The following is a 13,947-nucleotide window of genomic DNA, read 5'->3' on the forward strand; positions in this document are numbered from 1 at the left end:
GTTTTGTGTGTCTGTCAGATAAGGGGAAACATCAGGAGGCAGAGTGAGATGGGTTCCATTCTTTGTCTTCTTCAGAGAAGATGGTTAGAGAATTTCTGGATTTTATTCCTAATTCTCCTAATTATTACTTTTCCAAGAATCATTTCAGGGATTTCCTTGGTAGTCCGGTAGCTAAGATTCCAAGCTTCCAGTGCAGGGGGCTTGGGTTCAATCTCTGGTCAGGGAACTAAATCCCACATGCCACAACTAAGACCTGGCATAGCCAAATAAATAAATAAATTTAAAATAAAAGAATCATTTCAACACAGAGCAGGCTAGGGCTTTCAAAGCACTAGGCCTGTGATCTCGAACACAAGAGTGCCCCACAGATTTCTTTGTACCTGTCAGAAAATGTTATTTTGTTTTCATTTCTTAACTTTTCTTCTCAATTTCCACCCACCTTTATATAAGGATAGTTATATAGAATTATTAAAACGAAAGCTCTTTGGAATATAATATTAGATTTCAGTGGTAACTTTCTTCCATTGTTTAAACTAGTATGAGTTTACTTACATATGTAATCTCTTAAGATCCTTTCCAGTACCTACAAGTTTCTTATGAAATGAAGAGGACACAATTTCTAGAAGAGTATAATCAAAAGGTAGATTATTGATTGAGGGGGTAAGAAAGAGGTCTCCTGTGTCTGCTAGAGTAAATAGCTTTTTATTTGGGAGAAGGAATGTTAACTCTGATCACGTTGAAAAATGTCAAAATGATATAAAAGTATTAAAAACAACTCTTTTATGTTTCCTGGGTTACCCTTTCTAGAAATATCCATGCCTATATTAGGTTAAACCCTATCAACTTGCCATTTTCATAGTTGAAAATCTAACAGGTATTGGCAATTCCATACCTACGATCAAATATATATATATATATACACACACACAATTGCATATTAATAACTATAGTTTACCTTTATCAAGCACTTAGAATGTATTATCTTTTTGTTAACTCCTCTACTATTATTTTCTCTAAATGAAAAAATTCAGGTATAAGGAAGATGACTTTTCCAGAGTTCCGCAGTTAGTAAGTGGAGAACCCCAGTTACATATCAAAATATTTGATGTTTCTCTGTACTCTTAACCACTATAACGGGATCATCCTAAAAGTACTATTTTACAACTTGTGAAACAGTGTATATGGACATTTTCCTGTGCTGGTTACATACTTCTGTGCCATAATTCTGTTATCCACTGATAGACCTTTAAAATATTTTCATTTGTTTATTATAAATAGTTATCATTCTCTGTCATCATGTACCCATTTATTTTGCAGACTTGATTTCTAGAAGTGGGACTTCTGGGTCAAAGGATATTCAAATCTTAAATTTTAATAGGTATTTCCATGTTACTTTCCAAGAAGTTTATGCCAGTTTCCACCACTGCGTGAATGCCTATTTTCCCATTCCTTTATTAGTAACAGATGTGATCAGACATTTCAAAATGTTCCAGTTTCTACAACTTTTCATTTATTGTATCTATACCACTTCTCTCTGCCCTCTTCAAAGGTTGAGGTTCTGTTTATGTATGGAACATGGTGCAGGAGTGTGTCAACCTCTTAAGATAGCCTATAAGGAGAATACTTGGGTTTTTAAAATTTTATTTAAGCATTAAAAATTATTTATGGACAATTTTTTTCATACCTTAGAAATGGGTGTATTTTGAAACAGACAACCGAGTTGAATTCTTAAGGGTATTTGAATGATCTATCTTACATGCTGCTGCTGCAGCTGCTAAGTTGCTTTAGTTGTGTCTGACTTTGTGCGACCCCATAGGTGGCAGCCCACCAGGCCCTCCGTCCCTGGGATTCTCCAGGCAAGAGTACTGGAGTGGGTTGCCATTTCCTTCTCCAATGCGTGAAAGTGAAGTCGCTTAGTCGTGTCCGACTCTTCTCGACCCCATGGACTGCAGCCTACCAGGCTCCTCCATCCATGGGATTTTCCAGGCAAGAGTACTGGAGTGGGTTGCCATTGCCTTCTCCACAATCTTAACATAGATGTTATTTTGTTTACCATATTTACTAGTTTTCATGATTTGAGGGTATAAGTAGATTATAATTGAAATATTAAGCATGAAATGATTCGGGGAACACAGCAGTTTAAAATCTACTAGGGGACAAACAGAATTAGATATTTCAGCAGATTTGTTTCTATAAATATCATGTAGATACTTTAGAATTGAGAGCATGTATCATTTTAGATAAAGAAGCTTTTTATGTTTTGAGGTATATTTTTTCACATTTAATTTTGTTCACACTTTCATTAACAAATCTGCCTCTTTTTCATAAATGACTTAAACATAAATCTGAATTTTAGTTGGATCTTTAAAATTTTCCAGAAATTTAAAGGCTGATTCTTTGTCAGCTATCTTCAGGGATTGCCTGTGAAATAAGTTGAATTGCACATTATGGGTTTATCTTTCATCCTTCTCAAATCCCCTTTAAGTGATAGTAAAGGAGAGAAAATGACATAAAAACACAAGAATAAAGAAAAGAGAAAACGGTAATACAAGTATTTACTTAGTTAAAATAACCCTAAATTTCTCTGTGAAATATTCCTAAATAAAATGCTCAGATTTTCAGTTAATGTTGTCAGTTAAAACCCAAGTTTTCATGGAAAACAGTGTATCTGCCTTAAGTACTGCAGCAGTACCTAGTTAGAGTATGTTCTTGAATTCCTATTTATGCAATTTTTACTAAGAACTGTAGACAGTTTTGAAAACAGTAAATAAAAGTTGTTATTGAAATGTTTACTACAACTTGTTTATTTGACTTATTAGACTGTGCCAGTTGTTTGTATTTTTAGTTGAGATAAATTCATATACCACACCAGCACTTCTTATGTTTAGTATTTGCATGATTTATCGTTTCTCCGTTCTTTTACTTCCAACCTATCTGTGTCTTTATTTAAAGCTGGTTTCTTATGGCTAGGGCTAAGTCACTTCAGTCATGGACTCTTTGCCTCCCTATAGACCTTTCAGTCATGTCCTCTGTCCGTGGGGTTCTCCAGGCAAGAATGCTAGAGTGGGCTGCTGTGCCCTCCTCCAGGGGATCTTCGCAGGGATCAAACCTGCATCTCTTCGTCTCCTGCATTGGCAGCAGGGTTCTTTACCACTAGTGCCGCCTAAAGTAGCAAGTAATTGAGTTTTGGATTTGTATCCAGTATGGAAATTTATTTGGACAATTGAGTTCATTTACATTTAATGAAGTTATTATGTGATTGGATTTGAGTCTACCATATTGCTAATTTGTTTGTCCTTATTTTTGTTGCTGTTATTGTTTCTCCTTTCTTTTCATCGTTTGAGTTAATCAAGTAGTGTTTTAGTATATCATTCTATATCCTCTTTTAACTTTTTAACTATACCTCTTTTATTTTTTTTTAATGGTTGCTATACAGATCTATCTAAAGGTACAGTATGTATTGTTAACTGCTTACACTCAATCTTGAGTTAATGCCACTTCACATACCATGTAAAAACCTTTTAACTGCAGAATTCCATTATATAAATCCCTCCCATCCTTTGTGTTATTTGTCTTCACCTGTTTTACTTCTGTATGTTTTAACTTCCATAGTACATTGTTATTACTTGGTCATATATCGCTTAAAGAACTTACGAAAATAAAAACAGCTTTTTAACATCTATCATTTCTAGTGCTCTTTCATTTTCCCTGTAAGTTCATTTCTTTCTAGTATCATTTTCCATCAGTCTATATGCAATTAGTCAACCCTAGAATTACCAGAGTTTCAATTAAACAAAGCTACTATTAATACCTTTAAATATACTGGTAAACCTACCTTTGCTTGTGAGGCACAGCAATCCTTACAGATACTGTAGCTGTTTTTTTTTTTTTTTTAAACATTTACAATCCTGAAAGGATAAAATTAAAGCTGGCTCTGAAAGAAAAATCTTTTACTGGCAATCCTTTAAAGAAATTCTCATAGAATAATAGATAAAACTTGTTTCTAGACATAGTTTACTTGAGTTTTTGGAGGACTTTGTAAGTGTCTTAATTAAAGGTTAAAGAAAATAACCAGAGTATGAAGAGGAAAATCCTACTGATACAGGCTTTTCAGCTTGCAGTAAGTTACTGCTTTTCAGAATTGACATTTATTTGGTTGCTTGCTGTTCTTGTGTGTTGTATTAGTTGGTGGGTTGAAGACTTGCTGACTGGAGAAAGTGACAGAAATAGCCTTTTGAGTAAATACCGTCTGGTGGCAGCTTTGTGGGGATGAATAATGTAGAAGAACAAGTCATCAAAAGACTTTACCTTTCAGGTCTTCTCCCAGATTTATTTGGCTAAAAGGTAAGAATAGCAGCAGGATGTTGATTTAAAAGCCCGTAGTATGGCTCATTTTCACTGTTTTGGTCATTCACATAACTGATATTATTGAGTCATACTTTGTGCAAAAGTGTACAACATGTTGATTGGATAGCAGCTAAGTGCCATATATATGCAATATTCACAAGTCCAAAATCCTTCCCTTCCAGTGAGTGGGCAAGTTATTAGGTGGTGTGTTGCACTGAACACATGTAATGGTACAGTAGAGAGCACTGAAGTCCCCGGGAGATGCCCCTCCTCTCAGCCAGGGCTAAGCGTGTTTGTAACATTGGAAAAACACGTTACCTGCGTTGAGTCTTGAAGAACTTAGTCAGGTGCTGTGATACAAGGGTAGGACAGAGACTGGAGAAGAAATCCCAGGAGGAGAGAAGTAACTCTCTTGAACAAACTGGAAAACACATTCTATGGCATGATCAATAGTTTGAGTAGTAAGAAGGAAATGAGAGATGAAAATGTGGAGAGAAGCTTTGGCATGCTCATGGTTGACTGTGTCGTGGTTAGATACTTGGACTTGGTCCTGGAGAAGATTTTTAGCCACTGGAGTGTTTTAAATAGGAAAATGGTATTACCAGATTATTTATTTGAAAAAGATCATTCTCACTGCAGTGTGAACACTATTAATACTGAAAATAGGAAGATTTCTTAGAAGGCTGATGAAGTAATCTCAGGCATGGAAGTGAAAATGTAGAAAGATGTGGATTATATGGAAACTATTAAGGAGATAGAACTAATAAATGATAGTTAGGATATAGAAGGTAGGTTTGAGGGTGACACCCAGTTTTCTGGCTTAGGCATTGGAGGTGAATGGTTTTACCATTCCTTTATGTGAGAAAGAGAAGAGGAAAACAGAAGTAATGACTTACAGCTGTCTTCCCCAGCCTCTGGTAAAGAATCCACCTGCTAATGCAGGAAACAGGTTTGATCCCTGGGTTGGGAAAATCCGCTCGAGAAGGAAATGGCAACATACTCCAGTATTCTTGCCTGGGAAATCCCATGGACAGAGGAGCCTGGCAGGCCACTTGCAAAGGAGTCTGACACAACTGAGTGACTAAACAACAACAAAAATGACTTGCCGCATTCTTTATTAGGAAGTTGCACAATGAGGTCTAGAACTGAAGAAGATGTTCTTTCGGAGATAAAGATGAGAGTGGTTATTAGCACAAGGCAACCAGTATTGTCTTTATAGCTCTCATAATTGCACAACTAGAATTAGAATTCAGCTTTACCAGCTGAGCCACAATGGAAGCCCAGAGTTAGAATTCAGAACCCAGGATTACGTGTCACATCAGTCCATTTAGACATATTACTTCTGTAAAAGACTGCTGAAACACAGAAAGCTAGAGATGACAAAATTCTAGGGTGGAAATTAACATGCAGAGTTGTCTGTATTCTGAAATAAAGGTGATAGAGGTGAAGGATCTATTACTTCAAGAGTTCTGCCTGTTCACCAGCAGAGGGCAGGCAACAACGCGGCTCAGTATCCCTAACTTATGCTTTGTGTTGCCCTTCAGGCCTGGAAGCTCAAGCCTTCTAGTATAGACTTTCGGTGTTCTTGTTACACGAAGGCCAGGCATCCAGGACACTTTTATCTATCCTTGCTTCCAAGACTTAGAAGATATTTGGGTTTTGTTCTGGAGCCAGATCTGCTTTCCACTCACTGTTCCCTCTGTCTGGTTATTTTTCCTTAAAGTTTAAGACTAGAGTACATCCCTTAAGAGCTGCCATGGTGACATGGGGTTAGAATAAGATGAAGAGAGTCAGAAATGTAATGGCTCTTTGCCTTCTAGAGGTACAAATGTCCAGCTTTTGTTCCTGGTTAACTGTTAAGATTCAAGGACATGTTTGTGTTTTTCTTGGTCTTATGATTCAGAGACTAGAATGGAAGGAATGGACATTAGCTCACGGAGATAGTGCTGATACGCCTGGTTGGTTCTGTAAGGCAGCACTGCCACTCCTCCACTGTTTGATTGGAGGAGCTCGTGAAAAGCTTCCTGTCCCAGGACACATCCTTCATCCACTTGCTGTATGTCTGTAATACCCATTAGTTTCCTTTGTAGCTTTAAGCATTCAAAGCTTAACTTAAATTTAAAATTTTCACAGAGGGACATGGTTAGGGTGGCAGGACAAATTATCGATATTTCTTTAAACTAACCAGGACTTAGCAGAATAGGACTTAGGCAGGAACGTTTAATTAGATTTAACTAGGGGCTGCAAGAAAGATCTTGGAACTAGGGTTATACTGTTTCTGATTTACAAACCTACAGTGCCTCCTATCTGACAAATGACATTTACAGAGAATGTACTGTATGCCAGGCATTGTTCCTATTTAGTCCTTAGGCCAATCTTATAATCTCAGTTACTATTCGTGTTTTGCAGATTAGGAAACTAAAGCACAGAAAAGTTAAGTAATTTTTCTGAGGTTACTGTGGAGGAGACAACCTATATGCACCACCATTCAATCCTCCTCTGTATTTTAATTTTTTCATTTATTTATTAAACTAATTTATTTTTTACTCTGCTGAGGCTTCATTGCTGCATATAGGCTTTCTCTAGTGGTGAGCAGAGGCTACTTTATAGTTGCAGGGTCCAGGCTTCTCATTGCAGTGGCTTCTCTTGTTGCAGAGCATGGACCCTAGGGATGCATAGGCTCAATAGTTGTGGCATGTAGACTTAGTTGCTCCATAGCATGTGGAATCTTCCTAGACCAAGGATCAAAACCATGTCCCCTGCATTGGCAGATGGATTCTTAACCACTAGACCACCCGGGAAGTCCCCCAGATAACTTGAATTGAATTAGTACATGGGCTAGCATGAATTCACTAGTATAGCAGTAACATAATTTAAGAAAACATAGGTAGACACGCTTTTAAAAGTTTACCTCACAGCACCTACCTGCTGTATTGAGAAATATGGATAATTGGTTATTTTTAATTACTTATTGATAACTGACACTGTTCAAGTGTTCCTTATCAAAAAAGGATTAAAAAAAGATCAAAAAAGTTCCTCTGAAAATATGAAACTTTGTGTACTGATATAATTGAACAACTTAAGGCTATTCATTGGAAGGACTGATGCTAAGGCTGAAACTCCAATACTTTGGCCACCTTATGCAAAGAGTTGACTCATTGGAAAAGACCCTGATGCTGGGAGGGATTGGGGACAGGAGGAGAGGGGACGACAGAGGATGAGATAGCTGGATGGCATCACTGACTCGATGCACATCAGTTTGAGTGAACTCCAGGAGTTGGAGATGGACAGGGAGGCCTGGTGTGCTGCGATTCACAGGGTCGCAAAGAGTCGGACATGACTGAGCAACTGAACTGAACTGAAGGCTAACGTAATTGAGCTGGCAGTTTTAGAGAATGCTTACATTTAGGTTTGGTTATGCTTCTGGAAACATCTGTTGTACACTTAGTAAGTGAATTATTTCTTTCATCTTCATTGAATTTCATCTTCTCTTTCCCCCTCTTTTCATCTAAATGAAGAATACAAATTAAGGAGTATCTTCATGTAGAAAGTCGATCAGGAAAACCTTCTATTTCAGAAACAAATAGTACATTGTCCCAAGAGGTTTTTTGTTTTTTGTTTTTCCTTCTTAAAACTTCTCGTCTCCTAACTACATTTGTGTTCTTTGGCACTGACTGAATAGCATAACCAGAAATCAGTCCTAGACAACTTTGGGCAAAAAGACTTGGTGAGAAAGAAGAAAATGAAAACTGATGGTGAGGGCAGATTTTGAGTTTTTACAGCTCTGGGTTCCAACCTCCTTACCGTGGATAATTAAGAGGTAGCTGACTGTTCTGGCCAGGTCAGTGGGAACCTGACAAGTCAGACTGTGGATTTTCCCACATCATCAGCCTAGGAATAAAATTGCTATATATTTGTATCTAAGTTCAAGAAAGACTGGCTTTCCAAGCCAGCCACTGGTTTGGGAGAAGAGAACGCTGTCACCTTTGTAAAGTTGTGAATTATAAAAGACATTTCTGTTGGGTTACTGCATGTCCCTTGGGGTTTGTTTCATTTATAACATTGCCTCAGGCCTTCTGCGGCATCCTGTTGGAATGACCTCCTTTTCAACCCTGTGCTGGCAGCTGCAATGTGGCTCTTTCCCGCGGATCCTTCAGGCTGCTCACATGATCAACATGAACTGCGACCCCTTTGTTCCTTACCCAGATGATTAGTTTTCCTTCATTTTTTTTTCTATTTAATAATTTTGCCTTATTTTCTGTCCTCCTTTTCCTCTTCACTTCCCTTTTTATTTCCTCCTTACACAAGACTTTGGGTAGCAATTTAAGTTCTTTTATTGAAGTATACCATCAATGCAGAAAAGTACACAGATGATAAGTCAGCTCACTGAATTTTCACAGCATGAACATACCCATGCAGACAGTCCTCAGGTCAAGGAAGAGAGCATCACCAGAATCCCAGCAAACCTCTTCTGTCCCCTTTTCTGGTTACCATTCTTCTCTCTTAAAGAGAATCGTTACCCTGACTTCTACAGCTTTGCCTGTTTTTAAATCTAGAAATGGAATCAAACCATGTGTATTCCTTTGCACCTATAACCTTTCACTGAACATCTTTGTGACTTGTCCGTGTTAATCTGTTTATTCCTGCTGTGTAGTATTCCATTTATGTGCATAGTCCTGAGTTTATTCTGTTCTTCATGGACATTTGGATTGTTTCTAGTTTAGGGCCATTATGAATGGTACTGCAGATGTTCTCATACATGTCTTTTGATAAAAAAGACATGACATATTTCTGGATATTTACATAGAAATGAAATTGCCAAGACTTAGTGTATCCATCTAACCATTTAAATTTCACGTCAAACACAGCATGGATGATTTTTGGTGAATTCTTGGTAGGAAACATTTGTAAACATATAGATTCAGCTTCAGCATGTCTAATCTTTGGCTATGAAAAATGCCTCTACTTAAATGTGCGGTAGTTTTAAACAGATAACTCCTATATACAACAAAATTGCCTCTCAGTCATGTGTTTTATTAACTTTCTTCCTAATGTGAACTTTTATCCAGCATTTCAAAGCTGAGTAGGTGGGCCCATTCTGTAAAAATCTTACCAGAATATTTTGACGGTGATAATTTACAAGAGTTAAGATTACATGTTTGTTACACGGCCTCTAAGTAGCAGTGCTCTAAAAGCAGGAAAGAGTGATGTGCTGGTGCTTGACTGTCATGCTTAGTCAGAGCTACAGAGGCTGGCACTCATATTTGTACAAATTTATACCAAGACACCTGCAAAGATGATGAGAAACAGGCTCTACACCATAGAGGGTCTCCAGGAGAAGTAACCAGGCAATTGTGTAGCCAAGAGTAGTCTTTTTGTTCTTTTTTTAAAATCAGGACTTTCCAAAACTTGTTTCATGAATGCTTCTGAATAAGTTTAACCTAATGAGTGTAGAAATGTGATTGTGATATCATATGCCTTCAAAAGGGAATAGTATCTTTGAAGGAAAGTTTATTTGTGAAATAAAATGTTCCCGGTCATTCTGTGAACATGTATTGAATTAAGTTGACTTGCTTTGACCATAGTGTTTTGGAGACCTTCAAGGGAATTTCCTTACCTTCCATCAAAATAAAACAAAGAAGAAAAAATAAAAAACAGAGGGAATTATTAAAATTTGATGGTTATAAAAATATAGTAATGGAACCATCAGATTCACTTCCCATGTTAGGTAGATAGCTTTCCTTTAGAAGAAAGTCTTTTGAGTAGGGAAAGGAGAGTTGCCACTCCACTTGAGATGGTTTTGAAACAAAGTATAGTAAAAATTAATGAAAGAATGAGAATAAAAGATTTATTTTTGCCAAATTATTCTGAGTATTCTATATTTTTATTTCTTCTTCCAGTCTTTTTTAAAATAGTGATATATAGACATACTGATAAGAGAATTTATAGATTTCATTCTATTTTTAATGACATTTAGAACTCACACTGGAGATTGTTCTGTTTTAAATCAGTACGTTCAATTGAGAAAGTATTGCTGATAATTTGTGTTGTCCTGTGTACTTGGCTAAGCCCTAGATGACATAGAAATAATAGTCCCTGTCCTCAGAAAGCTTACAATCTAGTGGGTATGGCATGTACAAATTACACTGTGAAGCAATTGCCACAGAGAGAATTCTTGCAGGAAAGGAGAAGGCAAGTAGACCCATTTAAAGTGAGTCTTAAAGGACAAGTAGATTGGCCTGGAATGGCCTTTTGCTGATCTTGGCAGTGAGAAGTAAGGCTAAAGGGAAGCAGGTAATGAGTTTGTACTGATATGGTATTCCAGGTGACACAGTGGTAAAGAATCTACCTGCCAAGGCAGGAGATGCAGGTTCAATAATTGGTCTGGGAAGATCCCTGGAGAAGGAACTGGCAACCCACTCCAATATTCTTGCCTGGGAAGTCCCATGGACAGAAGAGCCTAGGAGACTAGAGTCCATGAGGTTGCAGAATTGGACACAACTAAGTGACTAAGCAACACAACATAGAACAGACCAAGAGCATTCACTTTAGACCAAGTTAAAAATTGAGTCTCTGCTCAGTGTTGCTGTCTGACCTTAAACAGCTTGTGTCAACCTATCCAAGCTAAAGTTTCTCATTTACTTAGTGGCGACAGCGCCCATGTAACTTGCCACAGCATTGTTGGAAAGATGAGATCCTGTGCAGAAGTGTAGCTTTCACAGTATATATCCTACTACGTGTATATACTACTTTTATAATTGACATGCAAAAGATGGCACACATTTAAAGTGTGTGATTTGAAAGTTTCTTCCACAAATACACACCAGTGACATCATTGCCACAGTCGAGTTATGACCACATCCAGCACTCCCAAAAGTTTTTGTAGGACCTTGAAAGAGAACGGTCAGCCCTGCTGTGTGGGCAAAGAACAGAGTGCAGTGGAGAAGTCAGTTAAGAGGCTGCGGCTGCAGTCCAGGTAAGAAAAAGAGTGAGGGCATGAAGCAGGTGTGCCGGCCACAGCCTCCCCTGACAGCCTGCACTGCTGGAGGACCGGGTTGAGCTCCATCATGATGTGACCTCCAGCACCCAACTCAGGAGCCAGAGGAGGGCAGCCTCTTGCTAAAATGACAGATTCTCTTTGAAAGATGGCTTACTTTAAACTTGCTTCTCCCTTTATTTTGTTTAGGGTTTAAAAGACAACCTGTTTGCTTCTGGGACGTCCAGTCTGGCAGCCAGCAAGCAGCTGGTTCGTCCAAGAATCACAAGAATCTGCCTCAGGGACCTGATCTTCTGTATGGAGCAGGAGAGGGATATGAAGTATTCCCGAGCTCTGTACCTGGCCCTCCTGAAGTGACCACAGCCCCGTCATCCAGACCCTTGCTACTTACTGCCAAAGAAGACGTCAAGAGCGTTGTTGCACATTTCAGTTTCTAAAAGATAATCACCAGTAGGGGAGACCATTGTTTACAGTTACAAACTTTTACTAAATCGTGCTTATATATCCCATGAGGTTCTTAATGACTAGGATTCAGCTTTGTCTCCTGAAAATTGGTTGTGACATATGGTTTACACAATAGTAGGCCTCTGCCTTCGTATGTGTTTAATTACAGCAAGGCTTTGTTTGTTACTGCCTGCTTCACTTGTTAACAGGTAAGGTGTCTCTCCCTATTACATTCTGCACTGAGATGCAGGGGGACAAGAGGAGGAGTCTTTACTTACCAGAAAACTGTATGTATTTCATCCTACATGGAACCTGACTCAAAGCGTTAGGTTTGCTGGGCTGGAATCAGAAGTTGCTAAGCTAACTATGACAGTCACCTTCTGCAGTTGAAGGTGACAAGCCACAGGGAAAGGCCCAGTGGTGACTTTGGTCAGCTGAGACCCATTGATGTCAAAACATTGACAAATGGTGATAGTTTGTGCCCGAGGTTCCCTGGTTCATGTCACTACGTGCTGCTTCTGATACCAAGGGGACATCCTTGTCAGGGAAGGATGCTATACATTGAAGCTGCTGGTACACCTCATTGAAAAATGGAAAAGATAGTATACGAAGGAATGGTGGGGTACTGCCTTCAAACTGATGGAGGGAAAATGAAAATGGACTCGTAACAGGAAATATGCTTTATACACCTAGGAGGAGGCAGATCAAATTGGAACTCCAAAGCAGCCAGTACGTGTTTTGTTGACAGGGAAAAAAAAAAAATCACAGCCCAACCAAAAAGGAAAATGTGTCAAACATTTTCAAATTACAGTATTTCAAAAGAAAGAAGTTATTCTTTGTTTTGTGTATTGCTTTAAATCTCAAGAAGGATAGTTTTATAAACGCTTTTAGCCTAAGTTTTAAGCATCTTGTTGCACTAAAAAAATCCTAATTGATGATTAGAAATTTTTTAACAGTGGATTCCATTTTGGGTTCTGTACACAAAAGGTAATGTCAGCATATTACTCTGGAGATCTTGGCTCTGCATATATTATGAGAAGCATGTTACATGTATACTCCTCTGAAGAGGAGGCTGACATTTTTCAAAGCAAACCCTTTATTTTTTTTTTTAATTCGACTTTTGTGGCATGTGGCTGGTGAAAAAATAATAACTGTAGTTAGAATCACATACAGAAAGAGTGAGTAAATCCTCCAAAGAAGGTTTTTAAAAAATAAGGGGGTGGGGGAGGAAGCTGTGCTTCTTAGAAAAAGAGTTAAGGGGGGGAAAAAAAAACCTCAAGTATGTTATTCTTCATCCTGTTCTTCCCTCTGGGACTGTTATGGCCATATTCTGTACTGTAGTAAGTTTTAAATTGGCCACATTTTCTGTTTCAGCAAGTTATGTAAAAATGCTATAAATTATGTATATGTTTAAAAAAAGTCCTTTAAGAAGAGATCTATACCTAAAGTTGTTTTTGTATATTTAAATGCTTAGCTTTATTTTTTGGTAAAGTGCAGCACACTCCCATATTTGTGTATAATCTTCTTGATCAGATGTTTAAAATTATTGCAAATACTTCATTAAAATAATTATTTTATTATAAGAATAACGTTGCACAATCACTGACTTGGGCAACACCTCTGGAAGTCTGCCCATGAAGCTGGGGGCTGGGCAGTGAATCTTTCTTGGCTCGGATTGTTACTCTGGAGAATGAGCATTCTAGAACCTCACTTCAGATCCAAGCTCCTGTATCACTTTCTTTGACATAGTTGTAAATTTGCATGGTGTTTGACTCACAATGAAAGCTACGCATATTCATTACAAAAGCTTTTCTTGACCCGTCAAAGTTTTCTTACAAAGCTATTCCTTTTTCCAAATTAATATTTATTATACATTTTAAACTTTGGGTCATGGAGTAGATCTTACACACAAAAGGACAAACACAGTGGACCCAAGGTATTCCTCCACTCAGTTTGCAGAATGGTGGCCCTTGGGCCAATTTGATCTCTTAAGTGAATTCTCTGTGACTCACATGTTGCTGCCAATATTTTACTTCACAAAAGTATATTTCCAGTTCTTTTGAAAAATTAGATGATCTGGAGTCATTCGTTGTACCCATTTGTGTGACGACCTTCTGGAGTCAAACCACTGGCCATCCACTTCAGATGTGAGGGCACGA

General features: G+C 38.1%; 1 protein-coding gene across 1 annotated transcript in view; it reads left to right on the forward strand.

Moving 5' to 3' along the window:
• TAF4B (TATA-box binding protein associated factor 4b) overlaps positions 1-13,374 on the forward strand; it is a 102,627-nt gene extending 89,253 nt beyond the window's left edge. The window contains exon 15 of the mRNA XM_040264770.1: positions 11,534-13,374. Within this exon, the coding sequence (XP_040120704.1) occupies positions 11,534-11,701 (168 nt within the window). The 3' untranslated portion in view covers positions 11,702-13,374. The remainder of the gene's footprint in view (positions 1-11,533) is intronic.
• Positions 13,375-13,947: the final 573 nt, after the last annotated feature.

The sequence above is a fragment of the Oryx dammah genome, unplaced genomic scaffold (genome assembly GCF_014754425.2).
Source record: "Oryx dammah isolate SB20612 unplaced genomic scaffold, SCBI_Odam_1.1 HiC_scaffold_22, whole genome shotgun sequence".
Taxonomy (NCBI): Eukaryota; Metazoa; Chordata; class Mammalia; order Artiodactyla; family Bovidae; genus Oryx; species Oryx dammah.